The sequence below is a fragment of the Pygocentrus nattereri genome, chromosome 9 (assembly GCF_015220715.1).
Source record: "Pygocentrus nattereri isolate fPygNat1 chromosome 9, fPygNat1.pri, whole genome shotgun sequence".
NCBI classification, from domain to species: Eukaryota; Metazoa; Chordata; class Actinopteri; order Characiformes; family Serrasalmidae; genus Pygocentrus; species Pygocentrus nattereri.
The window spans coordinates 27,889,120-27,912,703 of NC_051219.1; the positions used below are offsets into that span (position 1 = coordinate 27,889,120).

At 38.4% G+C, this 23,584-nt stretch overlaps 2 protein-coding genes and 1 non-coding gene across 3 annotated transcripts in view; 2 read left to right on the forward strand and 1 right to left on the reverse strand.

The window, feature by feature from the left end:
• Positions 1 to 273: 273 nt before the first annotated feature.
• On the reverse strand, positions 274 to 5,598 carry aar2 (AAR2 splicing factor). The gene is given in 5 exon segments (XM_017698236.2): positions 274 to 1,905; positions 1,908 to 1,943; positions 2,576 to 2,805; positions 3,835 to 4,599; positions 5,528 to 5,598. Coding segments are annotated over 4 exon segments (1,161 nt in total). The 5' UTR covers positions 4,598 to 4,599; positions 5,528 to 5,598; the 3' UTR covers positions 274 to 1,773.
• Positions 5,599 to 7,102: 1,504 nt separating this feature from the next.
• Positions 7,103 to 23,584, forward strand: part of zgc:113278 (uncharacterized protein LOC541528 homolog) — a 29,980-nt gene continuing 13,498 nt past the window's right edge. The window contains exons 1-9 of the mRNA XM_017698238.2: positions 7,103 to 7,366; positions 9,393 to 9,453; positions 9,563 to 9,681; positions 12,956 to 13,072; positions 13,193 to 13,251; positions 16,079 to 16,163; positions 17,011 to 17,081; positions 19,457 to 19,561; positions 20,614 to 20,757. Coding sequence (XP_017553727.2) covers positions 7,247 to 7,366; positions 9,393 to 9,453; positions 9,563 to 9,681; positions 12,956 to 13,072; positions 13,193 to 13,251; positions 16,079 to 16,163; positions 17,011 to 17,081; positions 19,457 to 19,561; positions 20,614 to 20,757 — 881 coding nt within the window. The 5' untranslated portion in view covers positions 7,103 to 7,246. The remainder of the gene's footprint in view (positions 7,367 to 9,392; positions 9,454 to 9,562; positions 9,682 to 12,955; positions 13,073 to 13,192; positions 13,252 to 16,078; positions 16,164 to 17,010; positions 17,082 to 19,456; positions 19,562 to 20,613; positions 20,758 to 23,584) is intronic.
• Positions 21,274 to 21,380, forward strand: LOC119264113. The gene has a single exon (XR_005130775.1). It is a non-coding gene; the product is annotated as a U6 spliceosomal RNA (small nuclear RNA).

The following is a 23,584-nucleotide window of genomic DNA, read 5'->3' on the forward strand; positions in this document are numbered from 1 at the left end:
TTTTATCTGCACATCACACAGTCAAAATTTCGGAACCAGTAGTGACTAACTGTGAGAATACTGTCCTGGGGATGCCGCAGCATTCCCGATCAAATGTTATCAGTTCCCAAGTTCGGTTGGTAATGTGACTTGTTTGAGCAGGTTTGTCACCAAACGGAGCTGTGTGTTATTTTAGGAGTCTCCCAGAGTGAACAAGTGATTTAAAACATTAGAACTGCTCTGCCCTCTTGTGGCCAAACTCTGTTCAAAACATTTTGGACATTCACAAGGAACAAAGTTAACACCCAATTAACTTTATTAAAAAAGGAATGATCCAAAATATGTTACATTGATTTAACAGCATATATCTAACACCATCTTCTGTCTCTGAAGTCAGACAGCATGAATTAATTACTTTTTGGACAGGACTAGTTTTACATAAGTAGGTGTAATTTTAACCACAGGACGCCTGTTATGTTTAAGACTGATATGCACAGGGTAACAAATATTGGTAGGAATTAGAGATGGGAGTGGCTACTCAATTTAATCACAGTTGTTACTCCATACTCGATTCTCCAAAAGCTCACAAGCAGAAAATGTGTCAGAATTTTTAATTTAATCATAGTTATGTTTATCCCACTCATTAGTGTTGACTTTAGCTAGGGAATCTATAGACAGTGAAACAGACTTTTTTTTCCTCTCACTTTACATGTTTTAATGAGCACAGTTGTACATGTAAAGGAGTACAGCACACATCAGCCTTTACCACAGGATATGATGGAATATTTACCTGCAATTCAGGTGGTATTAATATGACCTGGGGTTATTTCTATGAGTCGTTTTTTAGCAGTGGGTTATTATAACTGGGTCGTTGTATATCATGGGATTAATATAACCTGATTTTACTTCTATGGGTAAAATACAGGGAGATTCACTCGAAAGAGGCCCCAAATATTCTGCTGTAATTCCCGTTAGGATGAGGCAATCTTAACCAAAAAATAGATTACATACCTTGACGTATGTGTTATCAAATGCATTACATGTGATGCTGGAAGTGATCAGTTTTCTGCCAGACACACGAGGGGGTACACACCCATAAGTTACAAACAGAGATTTGCAGTCAGCTGTCGGCTGACTACCTCTTCGTTCTGATTTAGGGGCATCCTGGCTTGTTCGAAGCTCCATATACTGAGGAGCACATCGCATGTTGTTTGGTTCAGATTGCTTCATCCTAGCAAGAGTTATTATAGAATATTCGGGGCCTCTTTCAAGTGAATCTCCCTGTATAACCAGAGGTTATTACTATGAATCATTTTTAGTAGGTAAAATTTAACTTGGTGTTGGATGGGGGCAGTCTATAAAAATTACTGACATGGAGAATTTAGATGGATCTAAAATCAATGACAACCACTGATAATCATCATAATACCATCTTCCCATGTAAAACTAATCCGGCCCAAATAGTGCTTTACAGGCAGAAATTGCCTGAGCACAAATTATCCATCATGTCTGAGGCTCTCTCTACAGAGAAGTGAATAATATTCATTTACAAATGACAGGAGACACAGAGTTCAGAGTCTCTTTTCCTCCATGGAACAAAAATGTGTACAGGCTTTGCTGGAACCTGACCGTGATCCGTCGTGCCAATAGGCCATTTCTCGGTCAACACAGACAAGTGCTTCAACAGGAATAGTAGTGCTCTACAGCACAGCGGCTGCACTGCACAGCTCAGGCCATCCTGGTACATTTCTCCCCCCATGTGAAAATTGAACCTGTAGTGGTAAACATTCACTATCAGTCCAGTGTGACTCCCTCTGGAAGCTCCACCACCACCGGAGCACAGTCGTCCAGGTCTGCATCGAAATCCCAGCGGAACTTCTTGGTCAGATGTGCTTTAAATTTCTCTGCTCTTTTGCGAAAGATGCTTTATCAACACCAGGCCCGCCGGCAAACTGGAAAAAATCCTAAAACAAAGTAAAAAAGTTGAGAAATAAAGAAGGGCTGCAACATTCCATAAACAATTAATCTATTTTCATATTAAATTAATTTACTAACAACTGTCTCACTCTTAGTCACAGAGATGTTATCATGACAGCAGTTTTGTCTTATGTTACCATATCGCCCCCTTCAATTGTACTGTATAACAGCGTTTATTATATCAACATTATAAGGCATTACAGAGTGTACTTGTTTAATAGGCCCATATAACAATCACTTTCCCTTGATTTTTTAAAATAAAATAATTTAGTGTCATATGCAAACCCTATTCATGTTTCTAAATGTACTATTCACTCGCTAGTCCATACATGCAAACAATTCGCTTTAAATGTATTGTTTCTGTGATGCCATGAAAGCCAACATATTTGCACATGTACACCTATTCAGCCTACAGCAGTTTACTGAAGTTAACAGGAGTGTTTCAGCCCGGAGTGGTTACTGAATGTGGCAGAACACAGGACAGCCAATCAAGACAGACAATATTTATGTACATAAGTCTAAAAGGTATAAGTCATAAAGAGAATCAACCAAATCTCTATAAGTCTTCCTGTACTACCTACTTAACAGCTATCATTTCACTCAAAGCCAACGCCTTTACCTGCAGAGTAGAAGTGAGGAAGTTGTTTTGGGACACAATGTCCACAAAGAAGTCTGGCGGGATCTCTCCCAGCTGGTGGTAAAGCACAGTGATGAGCCCCAGGTACAGATCCTTCCGCTCCTTCATGGCCTCCTCGCTCTTACACAGAAGAGCCAGCAGGCTCTTCCAGTGCTCAAAGGCCTCATATACATTTCCAATGAGGAAGCACACAAAGGCAAACTGCAGCTCACCTAACAGACAAATACATAAGAATAAGAATAGTATATTATAGCCGCTATAGTAATCCCACACTTGTTTGAGAATGACATGCAAAGATTCACACAGAACTCAAAATCAAAGAGGGCTCTGGATCGAATTAGGGATGGGCAATTTAAATGGATTTATTTCAGAGCAGAGTGAAATGTAAATAAAAAGAATGTGTATCAAGGATGGCAGCTGTACAAAGAGGGGGATTTTTTGTCATTTTGATTTGACAAAGGAGATGACAATCCTTTGTGCCCACCATCCTCAAACTGAGCCCTGCAGCCACTCGCACTCATGTTTAATTTTCTTCATTAGCTATTCAAACAGGGTATATGTAATCTGTGCAACAGAAGCATGTGGTATAGTGTCTCACATTAAGGGAAATGGACGGCTATATGGAGTTATAAATGCAAACAAAAACATAAATTTGTACAGCATAAAGTTGTCTGGTCAACTGGTATGGTGTTCAATCACACACATATTAAACACAAATAAATGACGAAATCAATCAAACCATCAGCTACAAATCGTGTTTTCTGCTATATGCACAGAAAGAAATCAACTGTTAATTTTTTTTTCCACGTTTTGGAGGGTTGCAGCAATTAGTTGACAAAGTCCTCAAATATGGAAAACATTGATGCATGTCCAATTAAAAACAACCAACCTATGACACTTGTGTTCATAAGATAAACAGCAGTAAGCAAATATTTGAACACACATGCTCGAATGATATGTTTTGTCAGTTTTGTGAATGAAAATAAATTAACTTCTTTGAAAGAAAACAGTTAAATATTCTTCCTCAAATTTTTCAGCAAATCCTATTTATTTTCTGATTTTAATCTACTGGGAAAAAAAAAAATATATAAAATGGTAATTTTAATGTAAGTCAGTGAAACCACACTTTTTCAAAAACAGGTATGGTCAAAAACTGAAAAATGGAAATACAAGGTTTTGTTCCAAAAGCAGCGAAATGCAGATATTTGAGTAGCAAAAATGGTCAGAACAACTATTCCTACCTAGAACGTTGAGTGGGTGCTCCTTGTGATAGTTCTCCAGCAGGCAGCTGAGCGCGTAGCTCAGATCCATGCTGCACTGAGTGATCTGAGCTGGCGTGGCCCCTACGGGATACATCTGTTTGGGGATCTGTGAGAAACGGAGCTCAGTCCCTTCCCTCTGTTTCATCCGGGGGAGCCTGTCCAGCCCCTCTTTCATGGTCTGGCACTGTGTGTCATTGCGTGGCAGGTTCTGCTCTACCCTGTCTTTAGTGTGCGTCAGCTGGAGCTCAGGAACGACGTCGCTGAAGGCACATACTCGCCCACTAAGCGGCTGTAGGGCAGCGGCCACCTCCTGGTTAAGTTTATCCGTCAGGGACACCCACTTCCTCAGCGTTTCGTAAGGGTAAGGTCCCAAGTACGAGTCCAGTTCACAAAGCCCTGCTTTCACTCGAGAAACCTCTTCAAGATTTTCAGAGGCAGAAAAGTCCAGATCCTCCTCTTTTATGTCCCAGTGGGCCAGAATTAGCTCCCGGGGCTTCAGGGAGAGGAAGAGGCCTTTTCTGGGGCCGATCTCCCCACCACTGCTTCTACTGCTTACAGAGCTGTAATACAGAAAGTGAATCCCCGGGGGAATCATTTTGACCCCACGGAAACGTGGTCCAACCTGCCAGCTCTTGTAGTCGATGCCCAGCTCAGTTCCTTCAGGCACGCCAAGCAGAACCAAGGTCGCCCCTTCTTCAAATAATCCTAAAGCCACCTCAGGGTCCATGTCTGCTCCTGCCATGTCTGATGAAACGGAACAGATTTTAGCACAGTTTCTCCCACCTATAATGCATCAGTCTGGCATAGCTCCACCCAGCCTAATCTAGATCACCGTTACCAGATATTCAGTGGTTTTTGAGGGGGAATTTGAAAAATCTGCATTATACAATCAATGCATTGTGACATTCAGAGAAGTGTTTGATGAGAAATGCTTAAATCAGAATTGCTCACACTGACGGTGATCAGAACAAGACGTCAGAGTGGTTAATTTTACTTTAAAAGCTTCCTCACAGAAAGTTATTACGTGAAATAGTTACATACATTACATTACATTTCTGCATGAACAGCTGCTTCTACTTTTTGGCTACACACCAACAAGAGCTTTATCTTACATGTGTCACGTCACGTAAATTACACAGAGCCACTGAGGTGAACAGCGTGATTATTTTTAATAAGAAATGGACTGAATATATTATAGAAATGGCCACACCTTATTAAAGATTAAGAAGGCTTAATGGCTGTATAGAAATACAAAAAAATGTCATTTATTTTGGATTTTCTGGAAGCAGTAAAGTCTAAAGACACCAAAGGCTAACGCACAACTAAATGAACCTGTGCAGAATCTTCCTGCAGCACTGCGTCTTTATACGAGACTAAAAACAGGACTGAGTATGAAATGCCTTTAAAGGTTTTATCGTACACTTGTAATCTACATTTTGTGGCTAGAGTGAAACTCAGAAACTTAACCCAAGTTATCCCAGAGAAGCAGGAATGTTAGTTACCACCAAGCTAAAACCGGCTAACAAGCCCAGAAATAGATCCTTAACAAGCCTATTTATTCACAGCCGTGGTCCCAAAGTGTAGAATTAAAAGTCGGAACAGTAAGAACATTACTGAATACAATTAAATAACTTTAGCTTTGTTTTTAAAAAGCAAAGAAAACACACAGAACCTGCCCAAAAGAGAGAGACGCCGTTTTCACAACGTGAAGTTCATTAATAACGTCTAACAGTCAACTTCCAGTTCAAAAGACGGACACCTATCAAAATAAGAGCCATAGATCGCAGATACACTAAGGGTCAGTATTGGGTTTATGTATAAATTCTGGTTTCGGACAAAATGCAAAGCCAAAGTTGTTTTACCTTAAATAAAATCTCATTTTGTCTAGGCTTTGGCCCAAGATGGCTCAGTATTTCCTTAAAAAAATCTGTAGGTTCTGGAGTCATTTCTTGCTCTAACACACTCAATTAAATGTTTGGGACAATGCTGATGAGTAACTAATTATTTATTTATTCTAAATCAACATTTTCTTTTTTTAATGCCTTAGTTGTTCTGGTGACATCCTATGTAAATAAAAATAATGCAAGACAACGACTTAATAAGGCATGGGAAAGAGATCCTAATGCATGCCCATGACTTAGTAAAACATTGGAATTAGATAATTAAGCCTTGACCATAGGTTTATCTCGTCTCCACGCCTTGCCAAGTTGTGGACACGCATTAGGACGTCGTTAAAGGTCCTAATGTGTGGCGCATTATTTTCTTTCATATATGATGTCAGGAGCAGGGCTCCGGGCAGTTGTCAAGGATGCTAAGAGCTTTCTCCTGATCTGCACATTTTAGTGTTTTACTTACTCCAAAACAAATGACTCAACTCAACAGAGCATTTTAAAACCCTTCGGGAGATTTAATTAAATTAAACTGAAAGGTCAAGTTTATTGAGACTTTTATTTTGTAAAGCCTGACTGCGACTGACTTGCTACTTGCTTAGGCTTCTCAGGACTAACAGGTGATATAATTCTGCACACTAAATATATTAGTTTAATAATCAGAGGTACAAGAATGTCAGATGCAATGCAGGAATACTGACCGATCAAAGATTATAAATTTGAAACGTTCTTCTGCACGTTTATATTCTTATTATTAATAAAAGAGGTTAAAATGTCAGATGGTGTATGGTGTTGCTGGCTGACCAAACAAATTCATTACATTCAGTTCTTTTAATTTCTTTACAGTTGTGGTCTTGATGTCTACAGCACAAATATAGCCATTTAATTTACTTTTGGGTGTCTTTTGAGTTTATATACGTAATGCTGATGATGTTAGAAGAATGGTCAGTCTGAAAAAAAAATTCTTTCTTTGGGCTGTTTTCCCGTAGACACATCTTCCCACGTTAAATTGGTTGAAATGAATTATTAGCATATGTGCTAGACTCAAATTTATCCACACATTTCCACAACCATTTCATGCAATAATGTTCTGCGAGGGAGGTTTTAGACGTGGACGTCTGGTTCCTATCACCACCACCGTGAACAATTCCGACTCTGAGTTTTTCTAGAACAGCGCAAACCAGTCTGAATGTTGACGTTAATCATTTAATTGTGCAGAAATTTGGAAAAAGTGGAGTTTGCCTTTAAAGGATATGCTTCACTGAGAAGTGGTATTTTTGGTATGCGAGAAGACTTTTAATTTGTAAAGTCTGAGTGCCGCTGATTTGCCAGATACATATCGCTTTCCGGCAAGCAGCGGGTGTAGCTTTAGCTTTGGGAGCAGCAGCTGTACGAGCAGAAAGTGTCCAAACTGAGACACATACGGCTCTGTTTCTTGCGTTTTCTTTATCCTTTCTGACCAGGGCATTCATATCTGGTAAAAGCGCACTCTTACTGCCAGTATGGGTTTCAGAAAGAAGAATAAAAGTCCACCGGTTTTGAGCCACGAGTTTGTGATCCAGAATCACGCCGATATGGTTTCGTGTGTGGCCATGATCATCCTTCTCGGGCTCATGTTTGAGGTAGGATTTAATCAAGTTAAACCTTTTAAACAAGCACTTAATCTCACCTCTTAAACCCATAAAGACCTCTAGGCCACGGATGCCCCTCTCAGGTGTGTAACTATCAATTTAAAGGCTTTACAGAGTCAGTACAGCTGTGTTTTCATGCTTTATATTTACAATATTGCATTTCAGATCAGTCAGGGCTAGGAGGCTAAGACCAGAGGAGACACGATACTGTTATTTTTACTATTATTATTACTGCTATTATTTATTAAAATGCGGTGGTCTAATAAATGCAGTTTAACGCTGTTGAAATCAGCTTCTTGTTCAAATGTTTACGTTCCACCTTAAACGGTGCAGCAGCCGGGGCTGCACCGTTTAAGGTGGAACTGGAAAATTCGAATAGGAAGCCAAGTGAGAGATTATGGGGCTTTGAAATACACACTTAAAAAGATGGTTCTTCAAGTGTGTTTTAGTAAGGGAAATGGTTCTATTAGTAAACGTGAGTGCTGTATAGAACCAGTTACACACTGGTACTATTACATGGTGAAATGGTTCTTCATGTTGCTGGAGAATGTGTTGTATGGGATTCTATATGGAGTCTTTTTGCCAAGCTTCCAACAACAGATTTCTTTTTGGATCCATACAGAACCATTAAAATCCCGTATAAGGTTACTTCACATTCTCCATTAATCTGGAGAACCATTTCACCATGCAAAGAAACATTTATTCATGCAGATGGTTCCATATAGAACTCATGGTTATAAATAGAAAGGGTCCCTTTCTACTTTCTGCTGAAGGACCCGTGAAGAGCCGCCTTTTTATGTGAGTATGATTTAAAGTGAGAGTGAACTTCACAGCTGAGCTTCTGCAGCTTTACAGAAACCTCTGGAAGAAAACTCTACAGTCGAGTTGTGGAGACAGAGGCCATTTTTCTATGTCAGATGAATCGGTTAGTCAAATTGTTTAAGGCTCTGAAGATGATGTGTGAATCTAGCTTTTTCTCAATGTCTAGCGCTTCCCTGTTCTGTCAGTTGGGCATACGTAGTTTTAAAGTAGAAGTTCAGTGAAAAAACAAATTTACACCGTTTTCCCCCCACCCAAACACAGTCCGTCAGCCAGGGCATGTTTGCTGTTGAGAGTTCCCGTCTTTAGATTCGCGCTGGAGCTACGAGGCTAATCTAGTAGAATTTTTTGTGGTGACGTAGGCTTACTTTACATTTAAACCTCATAGTAAGAATCTAAAGAAGGACAATTCTAATAACAAATATGTTTTGTGTTAATTTCAGATTTTACAAACATATTGTAAATCTGCAAAATTTATGTAATTACTTAAGTGTTTGTATACATACTTTATAACTACACAGTGGTAATGCCGATAAATGCAACATGCATATCGTCGCTGTCCAAAGAAAACCATGTATCTCCATTTTTGTCAATTTTTATTTTTCTATTTTTTTTAATCGTCAACACTGCCGTCCTTTATGTCATGTGAAAATTTCATGATGAATGGAACAATAGAAATGCTATATATATATATAACTTTACAGGAGAATTAAAAAACACCTTTCAGTCTACGTCAATGTAAACATACTTTATTCGAAGTGATTTTATAGCATCTCCAAAATGATAACTCTACAGGGGAAGGAAAAAACATACTTTACTTTTAATGTAAGTCAATGAAACTAGACTTTTTCTAAATAATTTTAGATAATCTTTTAAATAATCTAAATAATCTTTTTTTTTTGGTCCATTCTTTGTGACAATTGGCAAAAATGGAGATATGAGTTTTGCTCCAATAGCAGTGATTTCAGGATCCTCTTCCAGTTAGTAAACTACTAAAGGCCTTTAATTACCATACTAATTATACATCACAAATTACAAAAAGGACTAATTTTGAGTTACTGAAATGTAATTTCTGTAATTTTTACTGTTATTGTTAAAGTTAGTTACTTTTACTGTTGTAATAAGTTGTAATTACTATTATCTTGGTGACTATATGTCTTCATTGTTTTGTGGTGTTTGTTTGTCTTCATAATTTCAGGTTACTGCAAAGTTCGCCATTATGTTCATCACAGTTCAGTACAATGTCACTCAGACATCAGGTGAGCCTTGCAGCACATGCAGCCTGCCATTTCAATCTGTCTGAAAGATTTCAGCAGTTTTGAATTGTGTATTTGTTATATAACTCATCTTATGTTCGTATTTATACAGAAGACAAGCCAGAACCTGTGAACTTTTATCAGTATGGTCCCAAGGACATCGCCACTGTCTTCTTCTATCTGCTCATTGCCATAATCCTTCATGCCCTGATCCAAGAATACATACTTGACGTAAGTGATGATTTGTGCTCTTTGTATATTTGAAAGTGTGAGAAATATTGTCTGTAGGTAAACTTGAATGAGGGGCGCAGAGGGACATATAGATGGGAGAATGTAATTAATGTTATCAGTCGAATGTTTGAGGTACAGCAGGTAAATGCAGAAGATATATAAGTATATAAATGATCATTTGTTGTTAGTAGTCCAGAAATTCAAGATCACCCCCTTCCTAGAACCATCCACTGTCCCTGTCAGGGTCTTTCTTGATACGACTGAAATTTGATTTTCTGGAAGTGTCCTAAGCAGAATAGATATTATTAGTAGGGTATATAATTTTTACTGATACTGTGAGTGGTAACAAACATCCACAATACTGTGACCCAACATTGTACTCACTCACTCACTTTGTATTTGTTTATATTATGAGATGATCTCTATTTGCTGTTATCTTTTTTTTATCATTGCTGTATTGCTTGACCTAAAATATCTTTCTAACCCAACAGACAATATAAATGTAGTACATATGTTATATGTATGTAAACACTGTGGATCATTAAGCAATTTGGAGTGTGCTTCTTTAGTTTTACATTTGACAGGCTTATTGTGGATTCTTAAGGAAACTAAGATACCTGAAGCTGTTTTTGTTTAATGATTAGAGGTATTAAATTCTAAGACAGAGCCTGAAGACTCGGCTGAAGAGACTCACTCTGAATATTAATGTAATTCAGAAGAGTCAGCTAACCAAAATACTAACAGCAGCCATGTAATAAGAAAAGGCCCTCTGTTTATTAAATAGGCATGAATATGTGTCATATTAGAGTCTTTGTGCATCACTGTGCAACGAACATTGTGTTTATTTTTTTACAAAAGAAATTTTGAGGTTTACGAAAAGTATTGAAAAGCAGTAATGACAACAATAACAAGTGATGAAGTGATTTGAAGCTTATACCTCAGTAGTTACCACCAAATTGACTAAATTGTCACACTTCTCTGTGTTATTGTTCAGTCATCTCTAATAGACTTGTTTGTGGGTTCTGGCTCTGTATGACATACTGCTATCTGTAAATGTGGAAACATGTTTACTGCTACTAGTGCTTATAGCTATGGAAACATGTTTTTCCATGTTTACAGACAAAAGTGTATTATATAGTGTCAGAAACCATAAAACCAAGTCTAATTTGAGATTTAACAACTTGAGGTCTGAAGCAAGTGTGTGATGCGTGGGATCCTTGTCTGGACTGCTGTAAGCCTCCTTTATTAGTTAACTACATTAGCTTTTTAAATCAAAATATTCAGATAGCTTTTGGTTTAATTATATACCAAGATCAGCTTTCCTCTGTCAGTCAGATTTAACTATTAAACTGGTTAAATTAAACTGCTAATCTCTCCTGGTTTTAGCTTGCTTGGCATTTGGACTGATGTTTTTTTGAAAGCTTATAATGCATCACATTCAGCTCATAACAAAATGGCCAGTCTTCATCCGAACGGCCCATGTTTTCATGTGATGTCTTGATGTGATCACCTGACCCATCACACACACACTTTTTTCAAAAGCTGAGCATCATGAGGAGCAGATACTGGTTTATGCAGCTCTAGAGCAGAAATAGATTTTTAGGTAAAACAAAATAATCCTTCTTTACAGTAAAACAAAGATCTGCTGATTGTTCTAACACAGTTAAAACAATAAATGGTCTTAAATGCTGGAGTAAACGTACTGCTAATTCACTGACATTTAACCCTAAAGGTTGGTGCATAGACTGCTGGTCAGCCATGGCAACACAGACAACAATCTTGTCTGCTAATAGCTGAAGAAAAGGCACAGAGAAAGATTTAAGACTTACATCAATACGTTTAAGACAAATGTACTTATTTGCATTTATAAGCACTCCAGCTGGTTTCCTGATAATTGATAATTGATTTAATTTGCAATGAGAAACAGTCAGAAACCAAAACGTTGTGATGCTTAAGTCAACTTCTCATTCTTCAGATTTTTGTCAGCAGATTCATCCTGGCAAAATTTAATGTGTAACAGGAAAATTGAAACAAGAATCTGACAAATAAGAAGGGCACTTAAAACATCAGTGCAGTTTTTATGTACCTGCACATTTTTACATGACCATTTTCCAAGTTATCTTCATTCCTTGGAATTAGACAGCCTGCTGTTGTTACTGTGCGTTAAAGACTGATGTGTGTAAAGGAGCTCCATTCTGATTGGCTGCACTGTATTGTGCCACGTCCCAAAACATTTCATACTAAAAACACTCCCTATAACTTCAGTGTGAATAGGCAGAGCTAAACTTCTGTCGGTTGAACAGGTGCGTGTCTGTAATGTTACATCATGGTAACAATAAATTCAAGCAACTTAGGGTCCATATATGGACTGTATAGATTGGGGAATGAATGATACATTTTGAAATTGTAGCAGTTTGAGAAAAGTGAAAAACAGTTTTTCACATTATAGCTCTCTAATGTATCTAATCATTTACGCAATTTGTTTTTACTTAATGTTTTTTTTTTTCGTTCAATTAAAAAAAAAATTATTTTATTTGCACATGAGCTGCAAAATATTGTATGTTCAGTAGTGTCCACTTTTTGTAAAATATTTAGTGGTGCCTAGCTTTTTGTTTTTAATGCACATATTCTTGTTTTCTTTGCCAGTTTTCCAAAATGCAACATGTAAAGGCCCAATCTGGTTTCTTAAGACAAAAATGATCTGAAATGTGTGAAGATTTCTCTCACTGTTGACTGTGCTACCTTGGAGGAAAAAGCCAGTGGCCACCCATTGGATCCCCTTGTTGTGATGTCAGAACTTAATCCTTTCAGTTGTTTTGGAAAAGCAAACTACTCTTCATAATAGACTGTTAGAAATAAAGGTTCTGTGCCAGTACATTTTTCATTGATCATGGTACAAACAATGTAAATGTTCCCTAAAAGATACTTTGGTGGTTTTAATGTCAAATTGTGAACCTTAAATCCATTTTTTCTCCAGGTGAAAAGTATATATTTGTACCTTAATGTTTTAAAACAACAATAAAATAAAACACCTGGAGACGAGACTGGGTGTGTGGAGTCAATACATTATGGTTCAATTATGCTCACTGACTAAGGGTACTGAGATATACCCCAGTGATAGTTTCATACCTTGTTTTCTGAGCGTGTAAGGAGGATACTTTGATGAACATGAGTGCTGAGGCTAAATACACACAGAGCACATAGCTGCTTTCTTTTATACACTACTTGTATTTAGTAAAATTTGGTGCTAACCTTGTTCTCCTCCCCCCTGCAGAAAATCAATCGGCGCCTGCATTTGTCAAAAACAAAACACAGCAAGTTTAATGAATCTGGACAGCTGGCAGCGTTCTACTTGTTCTCATTCATTTGGGGCTGCAGCATCCTCACTGCGGTAAGAACCACTGTTACATGATGTACATATAGGCAGGAGTTGGGGGGGGGTCTTTCGCATGTGTATGTAGAATGATTCTCTCTCGTTCCCTCTCTTACCTTTTATTTTTGTCTCTGAAAGGAGGAGTTTGTGACAAACCCCACATTTCTGTGGGACGGCTACCCTCACACCCACATGGCGTAAGTACTCTCACTCTTAGTGGCTTTGAGGATTCGTGTGAGGTGTAGTAGAGCTGATAGGAGATTGTGCTGTTCCTGAAAAGCTAAAGCTCTGCTGTGTATTTTTACGAACACACACGTACACATTTGTAGTTTGCAGAGCTGTTGCTATTGATTGTAGTAAGATACTGATTGTTTTTTTTGTTTTTTTTAATAATTCTGTAATCAGAGTTTTATAGGAAGTCCAGACTCTGAAAATAGGAACTAACTGAACAGTAACAAACCATGCAGAGCCTTTCAGAGTTGGGGAGAAAAAATCATCCAAATTGTTTCTATGCAAAGTTAAATGTTAAAGGTTTTGTTGATTTTCTAAACAGGGTAACACATCCTCTATAGGGAACAAACATATGACATTTTCTACTAATTTTAATTAACAATTTCTGTTTACTTGCTATGTTTAACATAGCAAAGAAAAACTTTCAGTATAAAATGTGCCATAAAATCTGCACAAGCCACTTTTTAATGTTCTAATATGTAAAATTTAGTAATTAAACAGTAAGTTTGCATATTAAAATATATAGAATATATGTGTTATATTATTATTATTATAGTTATTTATATATTATAGTTATTTTAATGTGTGCACACTGCCTGCTTATTGCTTATTCTTTGAGAAGTTTTGACCTACATTATTCCACATTAGTCTTGTATTTAATTACATGGTCTTTTTACAATCTTTTTACCTATGCTTTAAAATTAAATTGGCTGTTTTTATTGTATTGTGTTGCTTTCTTGGCTAAACACTACATATTTCACTGTGGGTGGAGCTAAACAGCTATTGGCTATATGCAAATATGTTGTTTTTTATGACATAAAAACAGTGAATTCAAAATATTCTTGCCATTTATATGGACTGTGTTGATTTTAATGTTTACATATTAAATTAATTCCTTTATTTAAGAAATGAAAAATTTGCTTGTACATGATTTGAGCATTTTAAGTCAAGTCATATGTTCCCTTCCCCTAATTTTGCTATTACAGTGTAAAGGCTGTGGTGTTGTACTCCTCAATATATGCTACATCTCCTTTCTCGAGGCTGCTGTTGGAATATTTACTGTCTTTTTCTGAGACTTGCCAGCTCAGTTTTTCTGCCTGCTCTAAGTACAATTTAAGTTTTCCCTCAAAATGAATGACTAAGGGAAATGAAAGGCTGATAGAAAGTAATTAATTTGACCTGCCGCAGGTTTCAAGTGAAGTATGTCGGCATCCCTGAAAGACCAAAATCAAATTGCAGACAGTTTTTCTGCAAGTCACTTCCTTTTTCCACATCCTGCCAAAATATGTGACTAATTCCAGGCCACTGATAACCACATTGGGTAGGTTAGTATAATCGTTGTATTAGTCATTGCCTGCCAAAATTTAACCTGTTCAGTTTAGAATTGTGCTGTGATACTGAAGTTTGTCATCCAGGTCTGTCATGATGACTTACATAGATTAGTCAGCCTTCCTGATGAATTAGCAGTTTTCATGATGATGCATTTTTAAAAACTAGTCTCTGTAAAGTGGCATTTTCTGCAGATCATTATTTGCTGAGTTTAACATTTTGGAAAGTTAAATGTATAAAATATGCTTTTGTTTTTGCACGGGCCCAATTTTATTAAAACGTGTCGTTTGGCCAGAGACGCCCGAGCTTGTACTGTTGCTGTCATACTCAGAATCTGACCAAACATGCTGCTGGTCAATTATTAGCTTATAGAAGTTGTAGAAGTCTCGTTTTCTGTCTTTACATGTGCTAAAATAGAAACACCACTAGTGCTGGGTTGTACAGAATTGGTTCAGAGTCAGAGTTGAAAACATTTGTTTAGAAATGCTGATTGTTTTGATATTCTGCCTTCACTGTCTAGACAGCCTGTCTGACTGTGTCTCAACGCAACTCGCACATCAGTAGATTGGCTGTAAGTGGAAAACAGTAAAAAAAAGTGAAATGTAAAATTTGTAACAAAAAGTGGATTACAGTTGAGCCATTGCAAAGAAAACAGTATATGTAACACTTTCTGTAAAAATCATACATATTAAGTGTAGTATTGCATTGTTTGATGCCATGTGTTTAAAATAAAGGGGTCAGCAAAACATAAATAATGAGTAATTTGGCTTTTTAATGTAAAAGTTTCTACAAAATAAAATAGAACATTAACTGATGATCTGGAAAAAAAGGTGAAAATGTAATATACTTTTTTTAGTTGGAGGGATGCAGTTGATATCTGCATCAGTGATGCAAACAAAAGCCTCACAGAAACGTCCTGCTTTGCTGGTCAAGCCGCATTGTTTTTGCGCAGTAGCAAAGTGTGCACAAGATCTTTCTGCTTCTTTCAAGCTGTGTGTCACCAGAATTGTGTACAAAACACCTTCTGAAGACGTTTCTCACTCACAAAATGTGAAGATTCAACACTATAAATACTAAAAGCACCACAGAAACATTCAAGTCGTCTTTAATTTGCTGATATTGTATCAGCTTCTGTTCACAGAGGAGCCTTCTCTGTAGTTTTGAGGGAGTTGTACAAGGTCTCATGCTTTGTCAGTCTTGCCTACATTTTCACTCCAGCTTAATCACTTTATGTTGAATTATCATTAAATTCCTGAGTCGTAGAGTCGTAGTAAATTTTATAAAATCGTCTCCGTCGATCCCCATTACTTGAAATCAACTCCGCAGTGAAGTATTTTGAAGTGCTGTACATGGTTTGTTAATGTTTAATAAATAAAATATCTTGATTGTTACAAAAAAAACACTTGATTATTTTAATTGATAATGACAGCCCTTACGTCATGTACATTTTTTGCCTTGTCTCAGTTTTCAGGTTAAGTTCTTCTACATCTGCCAGATTGCCTATTGGTTCCACGCCCTTCCAGAACTTTATTTTCAGAAAGTGCGAAAGGTGAGCACTGCAAAAAACTGACCACTTCTTATATTTGTAACATACTGTCAGGCTGAATTAGTGGTGGGCAGTATGATGATACAACGATCAGGCATAACATTATGACCACCTTCTTGTTTTTATGCTCGTTGTCCGTTTTATCAGCTCCACTTACTGTATAGGTGCACTTTGTAGTTCTAGAATTACAGACTGTAGTCTGTCTGGTTCTCTGCACAGTTTGTTGGCCCCATTTTACCCCGTTCTTCAGGGGTCAGGACCCCCATGGACCCTCACAAAGCAGGTACTATTTGGGTGGTGGATCATTCTCAGTACTGCGGTAACACTGACGTGGTGTGTTAGTGTGTGTTGTGCTGGTACGAGTGGATCATAAAATGGACAATCAGCATAGAAAGAAGGAGCTGGTCATAATGTTATGCGTGATTGGTGTATATTGTCGGTCTCTTAATAATATCACACCCTGCTTTTCTGAGCATATTATGGACTGAACAACTGCATCATGTAAAAGACTGATTTACTAACTGTAGAAATTAAATATAAGTAGCGGATATAAGTGGATTTCATTTTATTAAGCTGTTATTTTAATTATATATATTTTTACTGGTTTGTGTTTTTCTTTTTTGTTCTGTACTAAATAGTTTATATTTGCATCTTTTTAACATTTTGCTTACTTTGAAAAGCTAAACATTGTGATGTGTAATTGTGTATATAGTAAAAATTCTTTGTAGGTTTGTGATATTTATTTTTTTTTGTTTTTTTAGTTAGTTATTCCTGGGGAAATTTACTGAATTGAACTGAGTGTGCTTGATAGACAGCAATTACATGCCATTTTCTATGCATTTGCTTCCAGGAAGATATTCCTCGTCAACTTTACTACATTTGCCTTTACATTTTCCACATCACTGGTGCCTACATCCTCAAGTGAGTGTTCCTGAGGTTCACTTTGCTTTCTTAATCCTCTTTTGCAGGAAAGGACTTGGAGCAGTATAAATTATTTAGCTTTGAGCTGCATAATTGATTAGCAAGTTTGTGTTTTTTTTTTTTTTTTTTATGATGAGGTACAAGCCAGCCTTCCAGCCCAACCACACTTTCATTCCCTTGAGGGAAAGATTTTCTGCTTTTATGCGTAGCTATTCAACCACAGCAGTGCAGCATTTCATGCTTGTAAGTACTAGCTTTGTGCTAGTATGCTGAATGAGATCTGTTTCTGTTGCCTTAAATGAGTGAACTTTGAGTTACCGACAAAAAACTCAATACACAAGTGCTGTGTTTACACGCAGTAGTATTTAATAAATTAAATGAATAGGTCTATTGGAATAAAAATGCCTTCATATAAGCAGCCAAGTTTAGTTATCCAGTTGACTTTATACCAGTCCACCATTTCTCATAGAACAGTCTCAGCGATCAGGCGGCATATTCGTAACCAGTTCACTTGACAATATCAAAGGCATTAAACTTCAAAGACCTTGAAGCTGACAGTCACCAAGTTTTGACTAATTTCTTTAAGATTCATCTGCTTGGGGAAGGGGTCCTCAGCAAAACCTGCATTACAAAAAGTTCTTTTGCACTTTGTGTCTCTGAATCCCCAAAACTCGCATAGTGCAACTTTGAGCTGCATCAAATGTCTTCAGGGTGCTGTTTGAATAGAAAGTGGAAAAAAATCATAGTTGCAAACTGAGTATTAGATCCTAACCTCAGTTTTGACCTTTGCAGAATAAAATTTTATAGCTTTGAATTTTTCCCTTAAGCGTTAAACTTTAGATAAATACATAACATGATTTATGCAAATGGACACTGGTTCTTATCACCAGCACTGTGAACAGTTCTGTCTATAAGGCTGCGTTCATACAGCAGGTAAAAGTATCCAAAATCTGATTTTCTCACCAAATCCACTTTTTTGTTTGGCTGTTCACAATATTTTTAAAATGTGACTTGCTATACGACATTAGTCTGAACAGATGACGCTCCTAAACTGACCCTCATGCGCAATTAATAGTATTTCACATTGTTTGATGTGGCTCACTCAGAGGTAAACAATCATGACTGCCAACGAATGACATTCGCTCCCAAAGGGTTCAGCTTCATCTTCGTCAGCATGGCAGGAGCCATCATGAAGCTTCAGTGACTTCAGTAACAGCTGGGCTCACCACCCATAATGTGTTTAAGCTCAGTGTTAAAAGGGCACGGTCACTTTGGTTCATGTCCTCAGATTCTTTAAACAAACTGTTTTGTTGTCCTATGGCTGCATTCGGCCATTTTTTTTTACAAAATCACTTTGAACACAGAGGGTTTTGGAGACGTCTCTTCCATCCATCCATTTTCTAAGCCGCTTCTCCGTCAGGGTCGCGGGGGGTGCTGGAGCCTATCCCAGCAGTCATCCGACGGAAGGCAGGATACACCCTGGACAGGTCACCAGTCCATCGCAGGGCAGACAGACAGACAGACACAGACAGTCACTCACACCTACGGGCAATTTAGCATGTCCAATTGGCCTGACTGCATGTCTTTGGACTGTGGGAGGAAATCTGAGAACCCGGAGGAAACCCACGCAGACACGGGGAGAACATGCAGACTCCACACAGAGAGGACGAACCCAAGCCCTCCTCGCTGTGAGGCGACAGCACTACCCACCGTGCCTCCCTAGAAGTCTCTTCTAATTTTTTAATACAGAAACATCATCCCAAATATTTGAAGTCTCAACAGGGCGAAATTGACAGATGTGGAGTTGGACTGAAGTAAAAGTCGCATTAATTCCGATCTGGCTGTTCAGACTGAGTCACATTGCCGCAGATCAGATACGGATCAGATTTCAGTGCAGCATTTGAATGCGTCTCAAATCAAAATTGAATGTCAGATTCAGTGTGTTTTTGCTGTTCACACTGACACACAGACAACACATCTGAATCACATATGGGGAAAAAAAAGAATAAGATTTGTCCCACGAAAGATTTTTCCTGCTGTGTGAGCAAAGCCAAAGTTTTTTTTTCTCTAGAACAGAGCATTTCACACCAAACCACTCTGAATGACTTTATTTTTTTATTTTTTATTTTTTTTTTTTGTGCTGAAATTTCAAAACTCTTTAAAGAACCATATGTTGTTCTTTTAAGGAACTAAAAGTGGTTCTTTTATGGCATTGTTCCAAGAACCCTTTTATTTTTAAGTGTACATTTGTGCTAACAGTGACTAATGTTGCTCAATGTGTGCACGTAAATGTTTTGATTTTCGTGCTACAGAATCTGCATCACACACACCCACTGTGAGCCAAAATGACTGAAACCTTTCTCTCCCTCTTGCAGTCTCCACCGCTTGGGCCTCGTTCTTCTGGTTCCGCACTACTTGGTGGAGCTTCTCTTCCATGCATCACGTCTCTTCTATTTCAGCAACGAGAACAAACAGAAAGGGTACGTTCACCTTTTCACTTCCTCTGTTCACTGACGCAGCTAATGTTGTCAGTCCTGAAGGCCTGGAATGATCTTTATGTAGCCAAACTTTCATTTGTTCTGTTCTGGATTAGACCTGTGAACAATTGACTTAAAGGATTAACCGTCTAAGTTGTCTAGCTGCTTCGGCTTCCTCTTGTTTTGCTGGGGGTTTTTTTGTTTGTTTTTTGTGATGTACTGAAACAACATAAGCCATATGCCTACAATGTTTAGCAGAGTGTCAGTGTATGAATATTATAGTTATTTAGAAGCTGTAAAAGATGTGTGTACATTTATTGGGTATTTGGGTTTGGATGATTTGAGATCTGATGATCGTTAGTAGCTAAACTGCTCTTCTCAAATTTTGGGCTGCTGTTTGGAGAACATGTACAATGCGTATTACATTTTATGGCCTTGTTAGCTATGGTAGCAGCATAGTATGAACAGCTTTTCTCTCTTATCTCTATGTCTCTGTTTTCTCCCTCTGTTCTTTCTCCCTCTCTGTTTTCTCTCTCTCTCCTTCTATTTTTTCTTGCTCTCTCTCTGATTGTCTGTGTGTCTGTGTACTTTCAGTTTTTTGCTCTGTGTTCTCACTCTCTCTCTGTTCTTGCTCACTCTCTCTGCAATCTCTCTTGCACTCTCTCTCTCTCTCTCTCTCTCTCTCTCTGTGGTTTCTCGCTTCTGTCGCTCTCTGGCATCTTGCTAGCTCAGTGTGTTCTCTCTGTATTCTCGCTTGCTCTTTGGGCTCTCTTCTCTCACACTCTGTTCTTGATTGCTTGCTGTGTTTTCATTCACTCTCTGTTTCTTGCTTTTTTTTCCCACTTCTTACTCTCTCTTGATGCTTGCTCATTTGTTCTCTCTCTCTCTCTCTCTCTCTCTCTCTCTCTCTGTCTCTCTCTCTCTCTCTCTCTCTCTCTCTCTCTCTCTCTCTCTCGCTCCCTAGCTCTCTGTGTTCACTCTATTACTGTCTCTCTTTCTCTCTCTTTTCTGTCCCCACAACTCACATGCTCTCTCTGTTCTCTCTCTCTGTCTAGGTTTACGCTGTGGGCTCTCCTCTTCGTCATTGCTCGACTCCTGACCCTCACCCTCTCTGTGCTGACCTTCGGTTTCGGACTGTCTCGTACAGATAATCAGGGCTTCTCTTTGGCAGACGGGAACTTCAACGTGCTTACTGTCCGGTAATGTATTTGTTTGTAATGTTTGCTGCCACCTGGTGGATAAATTCAGAAGTTGAAGCATTTAATCATGTTAAACTTGATTGTTCGCTGGTCATCTAGATATGAAGGGCAAAAACTATGTTTACTTGCGCACAATAGTCCGATCAAGATCTCAGTTTGTCTTCTGAACGAAGACAAGTTGTACAAAAACACCCCTCCTCATGACACATCTACCTTTACCCACATATGAGATTCCGGCCTTTTCCAAAAATATCAGCATTCCTTTTTTCTTCCATCTACATTTCTGGCTCTTTCTGTTCCTCCTGCCAAAAATGTGAGCAATTTTGTCTTTTTGGTTTATATTTAAATCGATGTAAAGCTGGCATCTCGTGTGGTACAGCTGAACATGGCTGAACAAAATAAACAAAAAATCTATGTGAGAGTCACAAGAGTGATCCAAGTGTATACATCCATATCTATTAGGTATAGTCTGGCTAGTATCCACCTGGACCACTAGTTTTCTGCACTAAACTGATTGTGCTCGCTACAGCAGCACATATACTAAAATTGGATCGATACAGAGAAGATTAGAATGGCCCCTGCGAAAGGATGACATGCAAATCCGTGAAGTGCTCCATATTTTTAGGGGGCAGTTGTGGGCTGGAGGTTAGGGATCTGGCCCTGTGACAAGTGTGCTCACTGCCCCCTAGTGTGTGTGTTCACTAGTGTGTATGTGGTGTTTCACTTCACGGATGGGTTAAATGCGGAGGTGGAATTTCCCCAGTTGTGAGATCAAAAAAGTATCACTTAATCACTTAAACCTGGGTTCAGTGAAAACTGAAAAATACATTATATGGACAAAAGTATTGGGACAGCGCTCCTAATTATTCAGTTCAGGTGTTTCAGCTACAGTGTCAGTCAACAAGAAGTGGCAGTGGGTCGTGCTGATGAGTGGGTCGTGCTGATGAGCTCAGTGACTTTAAACATGGCACTGTCATAGGATGGCACCTCTGCCACAGGTCAGTTTGTGAAATTTCTGTCCTGCTAGATCTGCCTCAGTCAACTTAAAATGCTGTTATTGTGAAATGTAGGCAGCAACAGCTCAGCCACAAAGCGGTAGACCATGCAAACTCACATGGAGCCACCAAGTGCTGAAGCGTGCAAAGCAGAGCCACCAAGTGCTGGAGCACGCAGTGCCAATCCTCTGTTGAATCACTCACTAATGTGTGTTCTACAATGCATCTGGAAGCAACATCAGCAAAAGAACTGCGTCAGGAGTGTCACAAAATGGGCTTCCATGGCTGAGCAGCTATGTACAAGCATAATGCACAATGCCAAGTGTCGGGGGGAGTGGTGTAAAGCACGCTGCCACTGAATTCTGGAGCAGTGGAATTGCATCCTGTGGAGTGATGAATCACACTTCTCTGTCTGGCAGTCTGATAGATGAGTCAGGAGAATGTTTCCATGCCTGACTGCATTGTGCCTTCTGTAAAGTCTGGTGGAGGAGGGATAATGCTATGGAGTTGTTTTTCAGGGGTTGGCCTAGACCTCTAAGGTCCAGTGAAAGGAAATCTTAATATTTTAGCATACCAAGACATTTTAGACAATTGTACAATTAAGAGCCTTTTCTGTTCCAGCATGACTGAGCCCCAGTGCACAGAGCAAGGTCCAAAAAGGCATGGCTGGGTGAGTTTGCTATGGAAGAACTTGACTGGCCCAAACAAAGCCCTGACCACAACCTTTCCGAACAACTTTGGGATGAACTTGAATGGAGATTGTGAGCCAGGCTCTCTTGTCCATCAGTGAAGCTGTTGGAGCTGCAAAGGCTGACGAGCTCCATATTAATGCCTGTGGATTTAGAATGGGATGTCATAAAAGCTGCTGCAACAAAGAAGAAAATCTCATATTGCTTTGCCAGACTAGATAGAGGAGGCACAGTACTGGATGCTAATAGTCTGATATACATTTTTGCACCTTTTGATCCTCAGACTACTCCAGTTTAATTTTGTGCTGAGTCTGATTCAGGTTAAGTAGTGTTTGGGTCTCATTCTACCCCAACACTTCCAAGATAGTCAGTCTGCAGTTGTATAAATCAGCCTGGAGCAAGCGCTTGCATTTGCTGCTTCTTTTTCAAAAAATACACCAGAATTGTGAGTCAGAAGCACCGTGCATGAAAAGATTTTGATCCAACAAGACTAACTCTTCACAATGTGATTAAATGATTCATACTATTTGTCTCGAATGCTGTTATATTTAAAGGAAACGATGAAAACATTTGCCTGTTGGATCTTTGCATGTTGCAGTAAACCTAACTAACCTTCCTAGCTGTCAAGACCCACAGTTTAGTTAAGGACTATCTTTTACTGTTGCTGTGATTTCACAGCAGTGAATCTCAGGGTTGATTTACAGATCCAACAGAGAAGCAGCCAATGCCACTGAAGAAGCTAAACCCATCACAAACAAGGAGCTAGCTGCATGTTGAGAACATTGAAGTTTATGATATGATATGAAAAGAAAATACAGATGGAATTAAAAAAAGCTGCAAGTATAGAATATAATCAATACCAAATGACTGAAAATGTTCCTAATGGTGTTTAGGTAATCATTGATCCACTGACTGATATAAAGTTTGTATTAAATGTGTACTCATAGATTTTTCCATATGCTTCTGTTTATTTCAAATCAGACTTGAAAAAATCCTACAATACCTGTTAAGTCCTTTGTTGGACCACAAGAGTTGAACTGTGACGCTTTAAAGGATTATTGTTGCTATCAGAATAGAACCTCGACTCCATTTTTGTTTTTTTGTTTGTTTTTTTTTTTATTAAAAATTGAGACCCAGTGACAT